At 56.3% G+C, this 21,749-nt stretch overlaps 2 protein-coding genes across 3 annotated transcripts; both read right to left on the reverse strand.

The window, feature by feature from the left end:
* Positions 1-195: 195 nt before the first annotated feature.
* Positions 196-11,918, reverse strand: PTPN9 (protein tyrosine phosphatase non-receptor type 9). Of its 2 annotated transcripts, XM_056499364.1 has the most exons (13): positions 10,697-11,918; positions 7,094-7,237; positions 6,590-6,679; positions 6,377-6,501; positions 5,682-5,787; positions 4,964-5,074; positions 4,410-4,738; positions 3,940-4,033; positions 3,779-3,848; positions 3,207-3,285; positions 2,798-2,948; positions 2,510-2,717; positions 196-1,644 (listed from the first exon to the last, which is right to left on the reverse strand). In XM_056499364.1, the coding sequence occupies exons 1-13, from the start codon at positions 10,727-10,729 to the stop codon at positions 1,442-1,444; spliced, it is 1,743 nt and encodes a 580-aa protein (XP_056355339.1). In that variant the 5' UTR covers positions 10,730-11,918; the 3' UTR covers positions 196-1,441. The 2 variants fall into 2 exon arrangements, with proteins under 2 accessions (XP_056355339.1, XP_056355338.1); XM_056499363.1 differs by lacking the exon at positions 10,697-11,918 and having other exon boundaries at positions 7,094-7,351.
* Positions 11,919-13,039: 1,121 nt separating this feature from the next.
* Positions 13,040-21,596, reverse strand: SNUPN (snurportin 1). The gene is made up of 8 exons (XM_056499369.1): positions 21,428-21,596; positions 21,140-21,296; positions 20,278-20,382; positions 20,081-20,177; positions 19,175-19,272; positions 18,824-18,901; positions 17,714-17,794; positions 13,040-14,072 (listed from the first exon to the last, which is right to left on the reverse strand). Exons 1-8 carry the CDS (start codon positions 21,577-21,579, stop codon positions 13,743-13,745), a joined length of 1,098 nt encoding a protein of 365 aa, XP_056355344.1. The 5' UTR covers positions 21,580-21,596; the 3' UTR covers positions 13,040-13,742.
* Between the last annotated feature and the right edge of the window lie 153 nt (positions 21,597-21,749).

A 21,749-nucleotide genomic window follows, 5' to 3' on the forward strand; every position in this document is an offset into this window, starting at 1 on the left:
TCCTGCCTGCCCAGGAAAGCTTCCTGCAGCCTGGTTATCTACGCCTCAGCCTCACCCAGGCCAGAAAAAGCCCTAAACACAACCCCTCAAAGCCCAGGTGTAGCCAGGGATGGGGCCAGCTGGCTTTTAGAGATCACAAAGCCCTGAATTCCCTCTTTCTTGTGTCCTGCCCAATGCCCCCATGACAGCAAAGAGGACTGGTCACTGGTGGTATATTTATATATCAATACAAATAAAAACAAAACAACTCCCAAAAAAGTAACGACAACAAAAAGGCTTCTCTGAGAGCAAAATAGGAACATTTACAAATACTTCTGGCTCTGGCTTGGATCAAGTTAATGTTAAATACAAAAAAAAAAAAAAAAAACAAACAGAAAAAAAACAAAACACAAAAAAATCCCTAAAGAAAACAAAACCTCCCAAACCCTGCGCCCCCCTCCCCCAAGATTATAAAAAAATAAGAATATACACATTCAAAGAGCTTATTACAGTATAAAGTTGGGGAGGCCCAGGCAGTGGTGGGGGCTGGGGCCGGGGCAGAGGCTCGTTGCCTCTCCAGGGTTTGGGGTTTGTTCTTGCTCAGCGCTTTCCCAGCCCATGACTCAAGGCAGGGCTGGGCCTGCGGGTTCCCAGCGGCAGCTTGGGAAAGCCGGGCAACCTGGAGAGCCGGTCGGTGCCACGGCCCCGTCACCTCGTACCTAGTGACTCCCACAGCACTGCCCAGGGGGCAGGGGATGCCTGCCAGCTCAGCACCCCCCGACACCCCAATCCTCCAGACCTCCCAGGAGCACAGCTGCTATCTCTCTCCGTGGGAAAGATGAGACAAACAAACAGGGGGACGCCATCGAGTGTCTGGGCACAGGATGGGTACCGGGTCCCAGCGCTGCCCACGAGGGGAAATTAAGGGAAGGGAGAAGACAAGACAGAGCCAGGACCAAACTCACCGCTCGGGAGGTCACAGCAGTGAGGTGGCAGGACAGCAGGGAGCTGCTAAAGGGGAGGTTGTATATATGTATCTATATAATAGCCAGGGGGTCACAGTGGGGTATATTATATACACACATACATACAGACACACAGATGGAGCGTCAGCTGAGACCGAAGCACGCGCCTCTTCCTCAGCCCGAGACTGGGAATACATTTCCTAGGGCTCTGCAAAGCCCCTCTCTAGGTACATCTTAGGTGGTCCCAACAACAAAAAAGAACAAAAAACCAAAACAAAAAAAAACCCCAACAACTCGAAGAGAAGACAAACCACCTCCCCCAGCCAACCAAACCAAACCAAAACACGCCGGGGAGGAGGAGTGGAGAGCCCCGTTCCCGGGCTGGCAAGCGGCAGCCACCGTTTGGGTTGAATAAGGCACAGTTCCACAGCAGTGCTGCCAGCGAGCTGCTCCGGCAGCCAGTCCTGGGGCAGCGGGCAGCCCGAGGGCTCAGGGCCTCAGTGCCCCGGCGCGCTCCTCTCCTGCAGCAGCCCCTCGCGCTGGGCGTGCTCCAGGATGGCGGTGTAGCAGAAGTGGTACTGCTCGGGGGTCTGGATGCTGAAGGCGCGCTGCGTGCGCATGCGCAGCACCGTCTGGTAGATGTTCAGCGTGCCCACGTCCTGCAGCTGCGACAGGCAGATGTCCAGCGCGCAGAAGGTACCTGGGGACGGTGACAGGGGTGGTGTCAGACAACAAACGGCACCGTCACTGCCCCTTGTCAGAACCCCCCCTGGTGGGGACTTCTCCTGGGTCTGATGCTTGAGGGAAGTCCTGAGGACAGCGTGCGAACACACTGTGCGTTGGAGTCAGTGAGTCAGGGGTCTCTCTGAATTCTTCAGTAATTTTAGGGTGAGTTCTAATGCTTTTAGTAAGTGAAAGGTTTCAAATGCCACAGTAGCAGAGCAGTTCTAGTGAAGGTTGAAACATATTGATATCTTCAATAGAGGCTCCAGGACCACAGCTGTAGACAGGACTTAGTCATAACAGAACTATAGTAAGAATATTGCTTACATTTTTCAGATAGAACAGATAGATTGTATGTGCAGTTCTATACATAACCTGGTGTGCTAAGAAACTGGAATTCTAATAGGTTAAGGACTGGTGGTCCGAGCTTGTGTCTTAGCTTGTTGAGAAAATCCTATATAAGAGTTTGTACTGGAGAGAGTTGCTGCTTTTAGCCATTGTGGCTTTTAGCCACTGGCTTTTCCCAGGGCTTCCAGTCATTGCTTATTGCTTATTGCTAACTGCTTTGCCATTGCTTTTTGCTATTGCTTGTTCTGTATACTGTTGAGACTGATGTGCTTTGTAACAAATAACTTTTTTAACTACTAGCTGCCTTGCTTATTTAAGATAACCCGACAAAGTAGGAGCCAAGAGCTCAGAGTAGGAGCTTAAGAGCTCCAGAGTAGGTACCTAGAGCACTGGAGAGAACCTCCACACCGTGGGTCCCCAGGATGGAAATGCCCCAGGGAAAAGCTGGACTTGTCACCCCACATCCACCCCCAAAGCTCCCCCACAGCCATTACCTGTCCTGCCAATGCCAGCGCTGCAGTGCACCACGACTGGGGGTCCCCCGGGGTGGCCCTTGAAGCGAGGCCCCAGGGCGCTGACAGCCACTCTCTGCTGCTGCTTCACGGCCCCCAGAAAGTCAATGAGAGTGGCAGCGGAGGAGGGGACGCCGTAATCCGGCCAGCTCAGGTACTGGAAGTGGGACACCAGCCGCCGCTCCCTGGTCTGGGGGAAGCAGGGGTTCAGACCCTCTTTCCTCCTCTGACCCCCGTGCCACTCCCCCACCAGGCAGTGTGGGCACGCACCTCTGAGCTGTGGATCTCCAGGATGGTTTTCTTGTAATGGTTGAGGTTCTCTACGCCCAGGTTGGTGATGGTCAGGGCCCCAAAGCACACCTGGAAATCCTTTTCCAGGGGCCAGTACTGGCCACACTTCCTCCTGCCTCCTTCCTCCAGCCTGGGAACAGGATAAAGACAAGCTGGTAATGCCTCCTTGCCCTGCCTGAGACATCTCCCATGCCACCCAGAATTGGTGCTTTGGGGATCAGCAGGGATCAATCTGTTCCCTCCAGGGACCCAATGTCCCCCCTCTCTGGGGATCTGGCTGGCACCACTGCTGCAGGATCACGGCACTGAGCCCAGTGCTGCTCATCCCACACCAAAAATGCTCATTTTGCACAGGAAAAGAGGGCTGTGTCCCTCCCTGAGCGCTCACCGGGTTGTCATCACGATCACCAGGACGTTCTGCTCCCACACCATGCGCCAGAAGTCACCGTAGGTGTTTTCCAGAGGCCCTGCAGGGACAACCTACACATCAGCCCAAAAACTCACAGAGTTTTGGCTGCATCCACCAGCCCCCCCCCCCCATCATCCCCACAGGGAACCAAAGCCCCTTCCTGTGGGGGCTGACTCAGGTGTGGATCCACAAACACAGCCGGCAGCTGTCACTGACTGCCATCCCCAGCACCGAGTCCCTATGGCTCAGTGCTGATCCCACCTCTCTGCTCATCCTTGGGGCAAATCCAGAGCTGGGATAGGGGCAGGGAGAGGGAGAGAGACCCCCTTGCTCTCCCAGGAAAAACTTCAGTCTACTAGCTGGAAACTGAGAGGGGAATAAATACACCCAGGGAGGAGTAAATACACCCTGAGAGAAGGGGGACCTGCTGGGCAGTGCCCTGCTCCTGGGATGCTCCCCATGGCCAGTGGCTGACCCTGGGCAGAGAGGTGGAACCCGTGGGTGCTCCATCAGGAGAAGAACAACCCAACCCCTCGTTGGCTCAGCCATACCCTGAGTGCCAATGTAAGCATTCCTCTGCTTGTAGCCATCCATGAAGCTGGCGTTGATGTAGTCAGTCAGCTGCAGGGAGAAAAGCATGGATGAGATAGGGCCTCCAGAACCCTGGCACAGCTTCCCACAGGCCTGTGAGTTTCCCTCCTGGCTGGCTCACCTCGGGGCGGCTGTACGGCTTCGCCAGCTTGACACGGGTTTGGTCCAGGCAGGGCACGTCCCCGTACCGGTTCTTGTCCTGGTTGTAGGGCGCCCTGGAAGGTGGGGAAGAGGGAAGCAGGGATGTATTCCAGGCAAGGCAAAGGCAGAGCATCCCTCCCTCCCTCTGTGCGAGCCTCTGGAGCCAGTAGCCTGGGCTCTGCTGCCATCACCTGGCCAAAGCCTCGGGAAGCAGAGTCCCGGCCAGGTCCTGGTCCCTGCTGCGCTCTGCGGCTCCCCCTGTTCCCAGAACCCGCAGGACCCACAGAAGGGGCTCACACCTCCCCAGGCTGGGCTTCTCTGTCACTGACCCACAGCACCACACCGTGAAGAGGCCGATGGACCCCCCAGCCCAGCAGCAGGAGCGTGGGGCGGGGGGACACCCAGATTTTTGGGCTGAGAGGGGCTCGCTGGCTCCTCCCAGCGACTCACAACGAGCAGACGAAGGTGCCGGCCGGGCTCCTGCGCCGAATGTCTTCGTACTCCTCGTAGATGCCACGTTTCTGCTTGTGGCTGACGTGATCCAGCAGCTCCTGGAGGGTGACAGAGCGGGGCCCGGGGACGTGGACGGAGCCGTTATCTTTGGGGGCCGCCAGCGGCACCAGGATGAGCTCGTCCAGGGGGTCGGGGTGCCCGTTCTGCTGGGGCAGGAACCGGCAATTCCAGCTCAGGGGGTCCAGCTTGAGGGACCCCCCGAGGTACTCAGGGAGGCACTCCCGGGGCAGGTGCTCCTTCAGCTCCGACATCTTCACCATCTGCACCTGTGAGAGGGAGAGGAAAGGCGGGGGTGACTCCAAGAATGTTGGAGAGGATTTGCTGGGGATGGGGACAGGGATGCCAAGGCTGTCTGGTGCTCAGCAGCTTCCAGCAGATGGGGCTGAACGGCACAAGCTGCTTCCCGCACTTCGTCACAAAGGGAAAACAGCCTCAGCCCTGCTGAGGGTCCCGTGCCAGGAGGGTCCCATGCCAGGAGGGTCCCTGCTCACCCGCTCCCGCAGCTTCTCCTTCAGCAGCAGGCTGATGATGGAGTAGGGCACACGGAACCACATGGGCGCTCCCACGATGAAAACCTTCTTGAGCCGGGCTGGGAAGGCACCCTGTGGGGTGAGGAGGGGGTCAGACCCACTCTGCTGTGGCAGAGGACATATCCCAGCAGAGGTGACAACCAGCAGAGGGACCTCACGATGGCAATGCCACATCTGAAGTGTGCCTCGCACGCTCACAGCTGTGCTTGTCTTTATGAGTCGATAAGGAAACAAATTACTTCCTTGGAATTAGGTAGGCAGAGGGTTTGGCTCCGCGGGGGAGAGGTGAAGACTGGGAACCGGGATTATGCAAAGAACACACCCCAGCCAGTATTTACTCTTATTGCTTTTTTTTCCGGAGAAGGGAGGAGGCACCAAATGCCAGCACGATGAAAAAATAATTTGCATCTGCTTTCCCAAAAGCGCTGCCAGCAGCTGTGAGAGGAATCCAGCCCGGGGACAGCTGATCCCTCCCGCCCGCGCCGCACCGCAGCACAGCCGGGTGCAGCCTGTGAGCTCCCAGTGCCCTCCCCAGCTCCTGGAGCTGCTGCTCCTCAGCTCAGACGGGGTCAGCGTGGTCTGGGCTGCAAATCAGTGCCAAAACCGCAGGACTTTGGGTTCTTGGTGAGCGAGTGGCAGACACGCTGTCCCCAGACACCAGTTAACCCCCAGGCAGCACCTTGAGCAGATTGAGGATCTTCTTGCTGAGGTCCAGCTCGAAGTTGGTGTACTGTGACCCCGCCATGTCATAGATGAACACCAGCCCATTCCTCTGCGTCTCAAAGCTGAGAGGAGGAAAAGAACAACGTCAACCCCACAACATGCAGCCACCTGGCTCCTGCAGCAGCAGCTGTGCCCCTCACTGAACCCCAAAAATCCCTCCCGCGCTTCCAGAAGGACTCACAGACCCAAACCTTGCTTCTGCACTTCCCAGCCACTCCACCATGTCTTCCTACAACCCTCATTTAAGCCTGACTCGTGCCTTAAGCCTGCCTCAGCAGCATCACCCGTGATGGGTAAGGTCAAAAACAGAAAGAGCCCAGCAGGATAAACGGCAGGGGAATGTCCTGAGCTTATATTTTTGGCAGGGCTCACGTTACGTCTGGCTGATGGTGGGGCTGCCTCCTCCCCAGCCAGCCTGCAGGAATCTGGGGCTTTGCTAAACTGAACCCAGGGCGTGGACAGGGCAAGGCTGCAAAGAGCCTGGTTCAGGACTTGGGGATTTTGTTCCCCTGCTGAACAACTCCACAAGGAGGACCGGCTGGTCAAAGCCGGGAATTCAAGCCATGGGGAGCAGTGATCTCCCTGGAAGGGACTGTGCTCCCCAGGGACCCTCTGGTGGGAGACAGGATAGCCCTGCAGAGGCAGGCTCACCTCTCCACAGCTCGGTCCAGCAGGTAGAAGAGTGCCTGGAGCACCACGTGCTGCACGCTCTTGCTGGGGTGGTGCAGCTTGGCTGTGAACAGGGCGATGGAGGCTCCCGAGGGGTCCCGCACGCTCTGCGGAGAAACGGGGTCAGGCTCCTGCTGGGAGCAGAGCTGGGATCAGCCCCAGCTGGGACCCCCCCATGGGGCACTCCCCACCTACCAGAATGGTGAACTTGCCGCTGAGCAGCTCCGAGCGCAGCGGCTCCTCGTGCGGCTTCAGCTTCACAATTCCCTCCTTCAGCCGCGTTTCCTGCGGGCAGAGAGGGCAGTGACAGGGGGCGCAGGCACAGGGCTGCCCCCAGCCACCCGAGGGAACCTCTGCTCCATGGCAGCATTCTCCAGCACTCTCCCCAGGAACAGAAGGAGCAGCTTTGCAACACCGGGTTGGAAAAGGCGTGTGTGGATCTATATCCTTCATATATAGGGGAATGCTCTGTGGGCAGCACACACCAGCCTGAAGGGCACCCCACGAGCTGCTCCCAGAGGAGGGGAAGGGACCGGGATCAGTGACATCTCCACGGCAACCCGCCTTGGCTGGAAAGGATTTTCCAGCTGGATAAAACTTGTAAGGGAGAGAGGAGAAGAAGAAAAAGGAGCAGGGGAGGGAGGGTGGTCCTAGGGAGCAGGGAGCCCTCAGATGGGGGCTCCAGCCCCTCTCCCTTACCCTGTAGGAGTGGAAGAGCTCGATGGCCCGCAGGACGTCGAACTTGCGGGCCATGAGGAACTTGACAGCCACATTCCAGGAGAGAGGGGACACATTGTACTGGCCTGTCCACTTGTTGATCTCCTCCAGGAACTGCTTGGTTGCCTGTGGGAGAGATTGGGGGCATGTGGTGAGATAGGCTGAGAGGAAAAGGAGGAGGAGGAAGAGGAGGAGGAGGGGTGCCCAAGGAGCATCCCTGGTCATTGTTGGAGCTACAATCCTCCAGAGACCCAGCAGCTTCTTGGGGTGAAGCAGGGAGCTCCACAACAAAAGTAAGGGTGGTGGCGATGGAGATGGCAAAAATGTCACATGGGAAAGGGAGCAAGGGGTGGGAAAAATGGCCTGGAGGCTGGGGAACACTTATGGGAAGGAGAGGGGAGCAAAAGGAGGATTTTACAGGCAACAAACTCCCATTCAGACACAGCACAGGCCCATCAGCTGGCAGTGGCTTCCTGGGGCTGCAGCTCCACCACGGAGCAGTGAATTTGGCTGTAGGAACACAGGTAATGAACATGGAGGGCTGACACTTGGACCTGCTACAGACATGGACCAGCTCGCCCAGTAACACCAGTTTCACACACACACGGAACACCAGGAGGGTCCCAGGACAGCAACACTGATCTCCAGTGCTGTGCACTGATCTCCTGTCCCACGCAGGAGCCCCGAGGGAGATGCAGAGCAGCCCAGTCTTCCACCGCATCCTGCTGGAAGGATGCAGGCAGGATGGAGGGAGGGAGGAACCAAACGCCTCGCTCCCACCAGGCACACGCCAAAACGAAACAGTTTCCATCCTCTCTCGGGGGAGGAGGCGGAGGAGGGACAGGGAGTGCGGAGCGCTGGCTCCGGGAGCGGGGAGCGCAGGCAGGCGGCGGTGTAGGATGTCAGGCAGCGGCACGAAGTTACTGGGAACTATTCAGAGCTACTGGGAGCTATTGAGCCAGAAAAGCTTGTCGGTGTTAATGACTTCCGACAGGAGGAAGCGAAGGGCCGGGGTTTATCGGCGGCTGGAGGCGCGGCAGGGACAGCGAGCCCCTCTCGTGGGATGGGCCAAAGGAGCCCGGCTCATCCCAGGGGTTTGTCTCCCAGCACACCGCAGCCAGGAGCTCCCGAACTTGGTCCCAGAGCCGCACAAAGCACCACAAATATAAAATAAATGGGGCAATACAGGAACCATCTTTGGCCTTAACACAGCACACATCCACTCATATAGGAATAGATCCTATCCATGAATATATCCTATCCAAAATATCCTGGGCACACCTCCACTTTGCCAGGGCAATCCCCGAGGCTCCCAGCTGCCCAAAATCCAGGGCTGCAGATGCAAACCCAAAATAACAGTGAGGATGATCCTTCCCTAAGACGGGCAGGACAGTCAGGGTGTGGGGGTGAGGCACAACTCCCACTTCCCTCAGACAAGAGCTGACACCTTGCAGCCTGAGATGGCAATAAAGCCCCCAGAAGATGGGAAGGGTGTCCTCAAATGATGGGAAGGGGGGCCCAAAGGGCATGATGGCAATGAAGAGAGGATGCCTGAACCACAGTGTTCACAGTGAAGTCACACTTCACACAATCCCATCTCCAGCATCTGTCACGAGCCATGACGGCCTTTTTGTAAGGGGAAGACGCACAAGAACGAGCACTGGCTTTGCAGGGCGGTTCAGCCATGAATTCCAGCTTTCCCTGGGAACAAAACCAAATTCCAAACTTACCAGTGCCGCCATTCAACAGCAGGGAGCCAGGCGTTACGGAGCTGAGCATCAATGCAGCCACAGCTCTGCCCCCTTGGTGCGCTCCACTGGTCTCATCATCATTCCTAGCCCCGATCCCAGATGGATTTACACACACATCAATCCCAGCGGAGCAGGGATCGCTCCACGTGCCAAAAACAAAGCCTGGGACCCGGAGCTGCAGCACCAAGTCCTGTTTGGGCAGCACTGGCAGTGGAATTGTCCGTGGCCGGGCGTTGGGAACAATGCTGGTCTTTGGAGCGCTGGCGTCATCCATGTGTCCGCTCTGCTGGAGCAGGGTGGTGACAAAGCCACTGCTGCCAGAATCCAGGGGTTCTTCCAGCCCTCCTCCCCCAGGCAGCAAACCTACCCTCCTTCTTCAGCCTGGGGAAGTGGGGGGTAAGTCTGTGAATATTGTAGCTGGGCTGAAAACCCTCAAGGAAAATTGGTTTGGCTCCTCGGGGATAGGCTAAGGGAGGGAACTGCAGAGAGCCAGGAGATGTCCCAAGGCTGGCCTAAGAAGAGAAGGGTGAATTCCCCCCTGGCTTGCTGGCTTTCATCCACTGGAGAGTGGAGGAAATATTGATGGTCCCAAGAAGGATGAAGGGGTGGCAGGAAGGGCATGTTCCAGCCCAAGCCACCACTTACCCATGAAAAGAAGGAAATTCCCATTATTTTGGCCCCCAAGCCACCAAGGGCAGCATGAAAGGCAGCCTTCCCCACACCAAGCTGATGACTCAAACCTGGAGCCATTATTGCAAAAACCCTTTCACCTTCTCCATCCAGTATTCCCAAACAAACCAAATATCTCAGATCCCTCTCCTGCTGCAAACCAGCCTTCCCTGCCACTGCAGGATCTCCAAAACCCTGTTTCTGGAAGTTCTGCCCCCTCCATGACACAGGAGAAACGCAAATGTCAGGCACCTGAGGGGACAGAAGGCAAAGGACACTCCCCATTCCTTGGAATTTTATCACACCCTGGAGAGAGCAGTGCTGCTCCCAGGAGGAAGAAACCTGGTAGCTCTGCATTTGCAGCACAGGCTGCAGGAGGGGCTCTTCCATGGAGGTTTTGAGAACTCGGCATCTCCGATCCAACCCTCCTAAACCTCCCTGTAGAAACGAAGGATTTTTAAAGGAGGGAAAACCAACCAGCCAACCGACCATTTTGGAAGGAGAACGGGACCTTTTGCCCTGGCTCTGCAGCCCCCAGCGCCACCAACGCGGCCAGTGTGACAGCCCGAGGGGGCAGAGGGAGCCCGGCAGTCCCGCTCCAGGGCTCACATCCCCATGCCGAGGGAAGCCCAGCGGCCGCGGCTGGGGAAGAGGACAAAGGAGGGGACAGGCAGGGATGGCTCCGGCCACCCGAGGCGGCCCGGCCGGCTCCAGGGCCCCGTTCCCCGAGCCCAGCAACATCCTCCCGCGGTGACGCAAGGCCGGCGGAGGAAGCCGGGACGTCACGGGAGGCCTGGGGCGTGGGAAGCGCGTGCACACGCATCCATCCCCACGCATCCATCCCCACGCATCATCCCCGCGGCAGGGGAGGCCTGCCGGCAGGGACACGCTGCCCTGGGGCCGTGGGAAGCACGCAGGGCACGGGCCGTGCCGGGGGTGCTGGGGAACGGGGAGACTGGGGGGGTGCGTGGATGGGGGTGCAGAGTGGGTGCTGCGTGGGCACGGATGGGGGGGACGCGTGGGATGGGGGAATCGCCTCGCTGGGGAAAAACCAGCCTGGCAACCCGCGGTAGCCAAATAACGATGGGAAAGGAGCGGTGGGGGGAAGGAACCGCCGGGGTCCTGGCCAGCCCGACGCGGGGAAGAGGAGCTCGGCGGGACCTACCTGCTCCTCCTCGGCGGTGAGCTCCGCGGCCATGCTGCGCGCCGGGCCGGGCCGGGCCGAGCCGAGCCGGGCTGCTCTAGGCGGAGGGCGCCCCGGCGGAGCCCATCCCCGGCGCTGCGGGCACCGGCCCCTCCCGGCGGCGAGGGCGGCTCCGCCCCGGGGGCCCCGCCGAAAGTGCGGAGGAAATTAAAATTAAAAAAAATATATAAAAATTAAATATCTATGTATATATGTATGTGTGCGTGCGTATGTGCGAGCCCCCCGGGAAGTTTGGCTCGGCCCGGGAGCGCCGCTCGGCTGGGCCGGGCCGAGCCGAGCTCCCGCCCCGCTCCGCTCTGCCCCGGCGGGGGCGGCGGCAGGAAGCGCCCGCAGCCCCCGGTCCCTCCTCCCGTCCCCTCCCCGCGGCTCCGCCGACCCCGCGGGGCGGGCGGGGGACAGGAAGCGCTCCCCGGCGGGGGGGCGAGCGGGGGACAGCGGCCGGGATGGGGCCGGAGGGGCCCGGGCACCCCCGAGCTCCGCGCCGGCTCCTCCAGCCCCGGTTCCGGCCGCGGCGGGCGGGAGCGCCGCCGCTAAAATGGTGGCAGCATCCTCCTCCCTTCGCTGGTGCTGGATGAAATTCCCGGCAGCCGCATCCTCCCTTGCTGTTAACTGGATGAAATTCCCGGCACAGCATTCTCCCTTGCCGGGATTCCAGCCGCGCAGCCTTCCCCCCATGAGCAGAAGTCCGGGGTTTCCAGGCGTCTGTTTCCACTCCCTCCTCCACGATCCCTAAATTGCATTTCCCAGCTGAGTGCAGGTGTCAGCGCCTGGATGAAGAGTCCCGAAGCTCCTCCGGGAAGGAGCGGGGATCCCGGGGAAGCACAGCAGCGGTCGCTCCGAAAAGCCGGGCCCTGGGACAAGGGGACATTTTGTTCAGCCGAGGAGCACTGTGTTGGCAGCGTGCCTGCAGCCGGAGCCTGTGCACCTAACTGGGAGAAAATGGAAGTAGGGCAGAGGGAAGGGGCTGAGCCCCGGCTGGATGAGAGCTCCAGGCCGGCTCTGTCCGCCAGCGCCCCAGGCAACGTCTCCAGGTCGAGCTGCCCGCTCAGCTCTCCTGCCCCAGGCCCAATTTCAGCTCCCGGTGGGATGACCCCTCCAGCGGAGCTGCTGCCCGTTCCAGCTGGGAGTGGGATCGCACCCAGCAAACACCGAACAGTGCTGGCCCCTGCGACTTCCGTTTGACACCCTCCCTCTAAAAACAGCCTTTCGTTCCCAACAGGAATTGTAACGCAAATATTTATTTCTCCAGCCCCGCTCATGCTTTTAAAAGGGAAACTATGAGGCATCATCTGGAGCCGGCGGGAAGCTGCAGTCGCTTCCCTCTCGCTCTCCTCCATCAGGGCACACAGCCCCTCTCCGGCTGTATTTCCTCTCCTTCTCTCGCTGGAGGACCTTGGGCTGCTGGAGGGCAGTAACCTGAGCTGCAGCTTTCTCTGCCCTAAGGGACGCACAAATCTTCCATCCAGATGCCCACCTCCGGGTTTAATTGCCTGATGGAAGGAAAACCGTGCTTACAGGAGGCTGGATGCCGTCTCCTCAGCTCTCTCTCCCCCGCAGCTGTCTGCCAGCCAGGGAGCCTGAAGGTGGGAACCCTTGAGGGATGGGGAGGTTAAGGCACTCCAGGTGCTCATCCTCTTTCCCTGGGCCAGCTGCTTCATATGCTAAAAAAATAATAATACTGAAAACAGTAAATTAAGCAGCTGTTTGAAAGACAACAGCTCCGAGCACTGCGGAGACAGGGTGCCACTTCCCAGCCGGGGCAGGGGAGCGGAGGGCAGCCCCCTCCCGCGGCCAGGCCGGCTCCTGCTGCCCGCTGCTATCATCAATAGCGGCTGCACAGCCAGATGGTCGCACACAGCCCACACGCTTGGCACAGAAACCAGGCTTCTTCTGGGAAAAACGGGGGGTGTGAGGGCAGGATACAAGCGCACCCGCTATCTGCAGGTGCCCATCCCCACTCTCAGTATCTCCTCCAAGGGCATTTCCATAGAGAGCTGGGAGAAGAGTCCCCAGAGCTGCCTTGAGCTTGGTGTTTCATCTCCCTCCTTTTCATCAACCTGGGGACAGCCAGAATAATCACTTCATGCCCCTAAAGCCAGGGAGGGGGAGCAGCCAGTGCTTAAAAAGTGGGATTGGGCTGGGATGAGAAAGACAGGAGAAGAGACTGAAGTACCTCGATGTGCAGAGAATTAAACCCACACAAGCGTTTCCTCTGCTCCAGTCAGCACTGGAACCAATTTTTCAATCCCTGTTTGGGAGGCACAGCACGCATCCACCCTTAGGTAGCAGGAAGACGCTCAAGAATTTGTCTTTCTGAGAAACCTTTTATTTGGCACAATCAATGGTAGCGTTTTTCAGAGCGAACCCATTCCTTCCTCCCCCCACTGAGAAAAGCCTGGAGGAGAGAGAGGCTTCTGCCGTGCTTGTGCCGCACAAAGCCCCGTTCCGAGGCAGGTCCTGCTGCAACGCAGGGAAATTTAGATTTTCCCAAGAACGCGTGGGTGCCGAAAATCCAGCCTTTGGATTTACAGCAGCTCACTGCAAACTTCTTGTCAGTAACAACTTTCACTGAAAAGGCCTCAGAAAACAGCTGGATCAAAGGCTGAGAAGCCCCGATTTCCAGGGCTTGGGAAGGTGGGGCTGCTGCAAGGGTCACAAGCAGCAGCTGCACCTCAGAGGTCCAAGCACTGTTCCTATGCTGGAGTTTTGCCAAGACTCTAATAGAAGCAGGGTCAGGAGCTGAACTGCATCCCTGTGCTATGCTGACAGATCATTTCCCAACACACAACTGCTTTAGCGAAGAACAATCCTGTTAAGGCCTCACAGAAGTCCTGACAAAAAAAAAAGTATGTAATAATGACAAATAAAAAAAAATCCAGCAGCACCTGGGGCAAGACACTCCACTGTCATGCCCTTTAAACAAAGCCATCCTATCATCATTCCTCTGCACCCTCCCAGAGGCACAGTGAGAAGCAGGGAGCCTTTTCCCTGCTCCCTGCCCAGCAGTTTAGCTCTCCATCTGGCTCACTGCTCCACCCCGGCCCCCTGGAGACTTTTCTGGCTGCGGGGTGGACAAGTGTTCCAGCTCGTAGCGTCCGTTCCTCGCGGCCTCCTGCCCGCTGGGGTGGCCCTGCTCCTCCGCCAGCTTTTTACTCCTCTTGCTCTCGATGATCTGCTGGAGCTGCCGCCCGGCGTAGTCGGGCTTGGCTGTGAGCGCGGTGGGGGGCACGGCGAGCCCCAGGATCTCGGGCACCATGTAGGGCCGCAGCCAGCCCACCAGCGGGGTGCTGCCGGGCGTGTAGTGCGTCTGCTTGTGGTAGAAGAGCAGCCCGTCCACCTGTGGGCAGCAGAGACAATGAATGAAAGGGCAGAGCTGAGGCTGCTGCAGGTGAATGACCAGGCACCAGACAACGGCTCTGCTCCGAGTTTGCAGGCCAAAACCACCAGCTGGATCGTTTTTCCTCAAGCGGTGCAATAAATAGCGGAAGGGAAAGAAGAAACCTGCAGAGCTCCTGCCCTGAAAGATCAGTGACTCCCAGATGGCTTTAAATTGTCAAAGGCAAATGAGCCCAGCCTGGTGTCGGCACAGAGCAATGTCCTCTGGATGCTTTCATCCCATTCTGCACAAAAGCCAGAGAGTTTCTGAATAAGGCAGCCCACTTTACTGGATTAGGGTTATTTTAAATAATACATTTGGAAAGTAATTAGCCCGAGCATGTGACGCCAAGGAGCCCCAGCTCCTAACAGCTCTTTCAGCTGGCTTATGCCAAAAAAATTCTTAAATGTTTCCCAGGAGATACTTCTCCTAGCAATCAGTGACAGTTAAGGGCACTCAGGACTTTAAAGGTTTAGGCCTAACTCTTGTGCTATTTCCACACTCTGCAGTGCTGCAGCTGGCTGACGTTTTCCCCACTTCCCCACCGTGCTCAGGGATTCTCGTCCCCCCTCTTCCCACGCTTCCCAGGGGTGTGCTCTGCAAGGTTGGATCCTGCTGTCAGGCTGACTAATGCTGGAGGTGGTGCTCCTCTTAGCTCAGCTCCACAAGCTCTTAAAAGGCCATTTGGCTACAAGGAAGAGTGGTTGAGTGGGCAGAAGAGAGGAGTACTAAGAGCCCACCTCGGGATGAACTGCTTCCAGGCCCCTCCTTGATCCTACAGCCCCCAAAACAGAAACACTGGCTGAGCACACAGCAGCATATATCCACTCCTGCTCCACAGATGCTAACCTCTGACAGAGAGTGTAAAGCTTCTGGCACTATTCTGGCCATAATTTTAAGTTAACATCTTGCAAAATAACCCCAGAAAAAGGGGGATTTCTGTGCTAGGAAAACATAAAACCAGAACAGTAAATATCATGATGAGCTTGTGCAACCCCTGTGGATATATAAAGCGAAAAGCTTTTCCCCCACCCTGCCTCCTGGGAAGAATCAGATTCTGCAGCACTCCAGCATATCCAGCCCATTCCTGTGGGTCTGTGGCACTTGATGAGACACGGGGATTCTCCAGCACCCACAGGAATGCTTTGGTAAAGCCCGAAAAGGCCTTCCAGATAACTCTAAATACCTTCCCCAAGGTAGAGAATTCAAAGGAGTTCAGCCTGGTGGAAATAGCTCATGTTCTCCATTCCCTGATTTAAGTGACTCCTGTATTCCTGTATTTGTTTGACCCTGAGTCATCACAGTGACAGCAGCCACGTCAGAACAAGGACTGACGCTGTCCCTAAACGACCAAACCTGAGGAGAGACTGGCCTGGCAGGATTTAACATTCCACAGCTACTCTTTCCAGATTTTAGGTGCTTAACAGTTCTCCCATTCCTAAACTTCAGGGTTTCTCAGAGGCTTTGGCTCCCCTGCCTTCATGGAAAGCATGGAAAGCATGGAAAGCAAGATCTGTGAGAAGGACAGTAGCTTTTAAGATCCACTCCAAAAACCACTTGGAATTCAGAGTCAGACAACTGATCCAAAGTCTACTGAATTCCAGAGAGTAAGAGTCCACTGAATAGAATGGATCAGCTCTGAGGTTACAGAACAACTCTGAAAACCCAGATCTGAAAGCACTGACCCCCTCTGTGGCCACCACACACAAGATCACTGTCAGGATCCAAAGATGCTGGGTCCAGACCTAAGAGGACCTCTGTCACCCTTCATCCACAGGATGTATTTTGCCTCCTGCTCTGTGCCAGTGGTAGAAGGTGTTTTTGGGGATTTTTGGGCTCCCTCTTGTGGTACACGGCAGAGACCCACAGCTCCCTTCTTCCTGGAAAAAGCACCACGGTTCCTGTGCTGCTGGGGCTGCTTTGAGCCAACATACACCACATTCTTCTTCTTGGGGGTCACACCCTGATACAGCAGAGGGCCTAGGGGGGAAATTACAGCTGGATTACACAGCTGGAGCCTGTTCAGCTCCATCTCCTGCTCCAGAGTTTCGCAAGGGTCTCCTTTGTAGCCCAGAAGTTTGCTGCTCTGTGTTTGCAGTGGGCAAACACTCCTTAGCCTTTCCTCATGGGAGCAGATGGCTCAGGAAGGAATGAAGACTCTACTGGGGAAAGCCAGGAATGACTGTTCCTACAGAGGCACTCAGGGCATTTATTATTGAGCAAGCCAGCTCTAAGCTGGGAAGCCTCTTCAATCCATGCTCAGAGCAGGGTCTGGCAAGACCAGTGAGGGGTTGGGACTTTCCAGTTTGCTCTGATGACTGTCCTGGCTTTCACAAGCAGAAAGCAAAGTCAGCCTTCACAGCCAAGTCAGTGCCCTTAACTTAAACTTACACCTATTTTAATGGCTAACTCAGGATAGGAGACACTTGTCACATCAACGTGGCTTTTGGCTTCATGGGACAAGAAATCTCTGTGGAGGCTGTTCCTGATGTAGGGCTGAGACTGGGCACTCCCAGGAACAGCTGCAGCCACTGGAGGAGCTTCTGGCTCACAGATGTTGTCACTGTCACTGGGTCGGAATGCCACTGCCTCCTGCATCCCCTTCCCTTGCAGTGACAAGTCAGCCAGGGCAGGCAAAGCAGCCAGAGCTGATTCCACAAGGGCCTGCGACTCCCTGCTCACAAGCACACAGAACTGAGCTGGGTGGCACATGGATGTGCCTGTCCTGCCCTTCCCCAGCAGTCAGAACAGCACAACAGCTGTGCCAGAGGATATCAGGAAAAGGTTCTTCCCCCAGAGGGTGGTCAGGCACTGGAACAGGCTCCCCAAAGCAGCAGTCATTAGCCCCAAGCTTGCCAGAGCTCAGGGAGCCTTTGGACAACACTCTCAGGGTGGGACTCTTGGAGCTGTCCTGTGCAGGGCCAGAGCTGGATTTCAATACTACTAGCAGGTCCCTTTCCACTCAATATTTTGTGATTCTACTTTTAAAGCTGATAAAGCAAACACAAGTGTGTTGCTTAGTCATTTCTGCCATGCCACAGCCAACTGCCCCAGCTCCAGTACACCTCAGGCACCCACCATGAACACCCAAACACCCCCAAAACTATTGGGATCTTACCACCACCCTGCTCCTTCCTCCCCACAAAACAGCCAGGTGCCTTGTTGGAAGCACCAACACCAAGGATATGCACACATGCCCACCCAGGGCAGTGGTCAGTACCAGTTGTGACCCTTAAAAAGACCAGCTGTCCATCACACTGCTGTGTGAACCTGAGCTGTGCTGCTTCTGGAAGCAGCCTGAGTGTCCTCTCATCCCAAGAAGGCTCTTTCAGACACAGCCAACTGCAGCAAGGGCAGCACAGACTCAGGGACTGCTGTGGTTTAACTCTTGCCCGTTTGTGTGGTGAAATGAGGTCGGTGACAAGGCAACAGATCAAACATGGGCATGAAGGCATCCATCCCACACGCAGGAAACAACAACTTGGCAAGCTTTGTGCAGCCTCAGGAGAGCAAATTCCCAAGAAGAGAGGATGAATCTCTCTCCCAGCACTGGCAGAGCTGCTGCCAAGGCTGGGGTCCAACCCCCATCTGTGTGTTCTCACCTCAAAGGGAAAGTCTGTAGCCAGCAGCTCACACAGGCTGTCCGAGGAGCAGGGGAAGTTCTGCAGACCCACAAATTTGTACTGAAAGAGTAAGAGAGGGTTAGAAGAGGCAACTCTCTGTCTAGAGGAGAACAAGTTGCTGAATCCAGCACTAAGAAGAAAGGATTCCTCCAGTGGAGGATCTGGTGTAAGAGGGAAAGGGTGAGGAGCAGCTCCCACATACTCCAAACACCTAAGACTGCAGGAAGAGCTTTTCAGGAGAGCTGACCCAGAGATGCTCTTCGAACCAAAATAGAAAGTGATGACCTCTGGGCAGGATGCAAAGCAGACAGACGTCTGCTCCAGGCTGCTGGCTCAGCCAAGCCAAGCTTTCCACCCAGGAAATGAAAGCTGAAACTACCCCCCCACCCCACATTAGGTAGTTATCTTCTGGATATTCCTGTTGGAAGTCAGCACAGGATGTTCTCTGAACACCTCACTGCAGTCAGCCCCATCTATCACTGGGATGCTCAGCTCACAGGAGCTGCTCTGCTTGGCCACAAGCAGACAAATCTCTCATGTCTGTGCCCAAAAATCACGTTCCAAACTGCTGTGGGCTCTATGTCTGACCCCCATATATAAGTGTTCAAAGGAAGACTTTTTGTTCTGGCTCAGCATGAGCTCTGCATTCATCCTGACAACTTCAGTGATCAGTTTAAACAGAGGGGAAGCTTAGAGCTTTACAAACCCACAAGACTGCAGGAATAAATCCCATTGTAGTCAGGCTGCCAACCAACACTGCTCCTGAAGAAACCACACTGGTTTTCCATTCCATTACAAGGGAAAGCTAAAAACAGCATGGAAGTTAGCTGATACCCTGCAGCAGTGTGATCTCCCTCAGCACTTTGGATGGGGGAAAAAACCCTACTGAACTCATCTACAATATGCAGTGGATCTATTTACATCCTGACCACGGCATCCCATTTCATCAAATCTAAGCTTTGAAGCCTGATCTATGAGGGGAAGGAAAAAAAACAGGGAGAAAGCTTCCACTTGTGAAAGAAACTGCTGAAGCCTGCTGAACAGGAGAGCTTAACCCCCCAGCCTCCTTCTCAGTACAAAAGGACTTACCGGATTAATCCTGCTTTTCTCTCCCAGCCCTTCCTCCTCTTGGATTTTTGAGGAGAGCCAGAAGAATCTGAAGTCAGTCTGTGAAAGGAGGCAGAGTTAGTGACCATATCCCCTGACAGCATCTGCCAAGCATCTTTGCTCCTCTGTGCTCACCCGGGAGATTCACAAACTCAACTTCATTTGCAGGAATAGCACCCCAAACCCTGCTGTTCCCCCCCAAAACATGCACACAGTTATCCAGCAGCCCTAAAGCTGTGCTTAGGAGAAATAGCTGCCTTTTGCAGAGTGAGTTACACCTAGTGCTGGAGCAAAGCAGCTCAGGGAACACCAGGGAGGGCAGGGAAGCAGTACCTGGCAGTCATAAACGGGGTGTCCTCTCCAGCACATCACGTCCAGGATGTAGTAGGTCTGTTTGGCCTCGTTGTAGATGCAGTCCAGGATGCTGTACACTGCACACACAAACACAGGGAGGTCCAGACCTGCTCCAAACACTGCCCAACCCAGCTGGCAGATACCAGGCCCCAGCTCTCCAAAATTAATCCTGCCCTGATGTGGGACTGCAGCATGCAGAGGGATCCCCTTCAGCTAACAGAAACTGCAACCACAAAAAGCCTTGAGCTGTGAGGCTGCAAAGGGACCAGGCAGAGGCACAACAAGCGAGGGCATGCTTCAGAACATGGCATTTGCTGGACAATAAACTTCTCTTTTCAGGGGAAAAAAAAAAAAAAATTCCAAGAGGTATTAAGGAAGATGACACCATACAAAGGTCTCTGTTAGAGGACAGAGAGGATGTCGGGGTTTAAGTGTCAGTCAAACAGGAAGCTTATGATGTGGCAGGACATGGGACAATGGTTTTAAACTGGAAAAAGGCAATTTTAGATTAGTTGTTAGGAATAAACTCTTTCATGTGAAGGTGCTGAGCCCCTAGCACAGATTGCCCAGAGCAGCTGTGGGCTTGGAGCAGCCTGGTTTAGAGGAACGTTCTCTGTCCTTGACAGGGCAGTGGAACAAGATGATCTTTAAGGTCTCTTCCAAACCAAACCATTCAGGGATTCTATGTGCTCATCTAGCATAAAGGCATCTGATATTGTTCCCATCTAGAAATCCCAGAGATACAGAAACAGGCCTGAGGCTGACAAAAAAGGGGCATAGCTGTGGGGCTTGGGGGAGCTGAGGCACAGCACTGGGCCTGTCAGCACACACAAAGTCCCAGGCAGCTCCCCCCTCCCTGTCCCAAAGGCCTCCTCACACCTGTACCTTTGTCACCGGTTGAGTTGTGCCGGTTTCCCCCCGGCAGCAGGGATGGGAACCTGTTCACACAAAAGCCACTCTTGGTGTAAGCTGCTGTTGTGCCCTGTGAGGGGAAAAAAAGGAGAAAAAACCCCAGTCAAGGCAGTTTTATGTTGGCTGTGAACAGGTACAGGTCCTTTAGCAGCTGCTGGAAGCCCACTTACCCTGGAGGCCACCACAAGAGCCCTTTTCCCGACGGGACACACCACCACTACCCACTCCTGCTCCAGGTCTGAGGGGACATCCACCAGCCACTCTGACAGCATCAGCTATGAAGAAGAAACAGTCAGCAACAACTCTCCTGAAGATATGGACAACAAACAGCTCAAGGGTAAAGCAAGGAGGCTTTGACTTTGCTTTGACAGCTTTAGAGGCAACTGGCACTGCCTGTCACCCTGAAAAGGCTCCTTCCCTCCCCTCTAATCAAGTCCAACCTGACTAACACATTCTTCCCCAAGCCTTTCTCTTGCTTCCCAGCTGCTGACTGAGCTTCAGACCACAGCACAGCACTCACAGCCCTTGAATGAGCACCCCACACCTTGGGCTCCACTCCAGCACTTATTTTTAAAAACAAAGCAGGGCTTGGAGATTCCAAAATATTAGTAGTAAGGAGCCTGGACAAGTTGACCTCTTTAGAGGTTGCCTAAGTGGCTGTGTGTTATCTAAGACTGATACAGCACCCAGGCTGATAAAACCCAGCTGAGTTTGTCCTTCTTTCCTTTCCAAACATAGGGAGTGACAGAAATCTTTAGCTGAACACTGCTGCTGGCTGAGCTGAAATCTCCTAAAGTGGTGATGCAGAGTCAATGGCTGGAATCAGTGACCTTCGAGGTCTTTTCCAACCTAAGTTATTCTAAAGCACATCCCATCTCCGTGTGTTTTCCATTTGAACTCAGCGTGTCTGGGAGGTGAAACATGCACAGTTTCACTGTGAGCACCCACCCAGCCGGGCAGGACACGCTCCTCTAAGCCCCCAAATGGCCTCGGACCACCCCACATCCCTGCCCCACTGGGATGGCTCCTCACCTGATTGGCGTAGCGCTTGGGCAGCTTTTTGCCAGCATCCACGTCCATCGCCTCTTCCTCCGCATCTTCCCCTTCCTTTTCCTCGCCCTCGCTCTCCACGCCGGCCCAGTCATCCTCCGCCAGCCTCCTGGCATGGTTCACGTAGTCCAGCCGCCTCCTGGGGTGGAGAGAACAACCGGCAGGTCACCCACGGCACTCCCCGGCCGGGCCGCTCCCCACACGCAGCTCCCCCCGCTCCCCACACGCAGCTGCCCAGCGCCCCGCGCTCCCAGCCCGCCGCCCTCTCACTCTCTCTGGATGCGGAGCAGGCGCTGCCGGCGCTCGGCCTGGCCCTGGCCGCCGCGGGGTTTGTAGGCGGCCAGGCGCGGGTGCGGCGCGGCCGGGCTGCAGGGCGCCGCCAGCCCCACGCCCGCCGCCAGCGCCGCGCTCAGCTCCTCCATGGCAACCCGCGGCCCGCCCGCCGCGCTTCCGCCGCGCCGCCCGCAGCGCCCCCTGCCGGCGCGGAGGACCCGCGCCCCCCTCAGCCCGCGCGCCCCGTGCCTCAGTTTCCCCCGCGGCCGCGCACCGGGACGGGGCGCTGCGGGCCGGCGGCGAGCGCGGCTGAGGGGGA

This window comes from Oenanthe melanoleuca, chromosome 10 (genome assembly GCF_029582105.1).
Source record: "Oenanthe melanoleuca isolate GR-GAL-2019-014 chromosome 10, OMel1.0, whole genome shotgun sequence".
Taxonomy (NCBI): Eukaryota; Metazoa; Chordata; class Aves; order Passeriformes; family Muscicapidae; genus Oenanthe; species Oenanthe melanoleuca.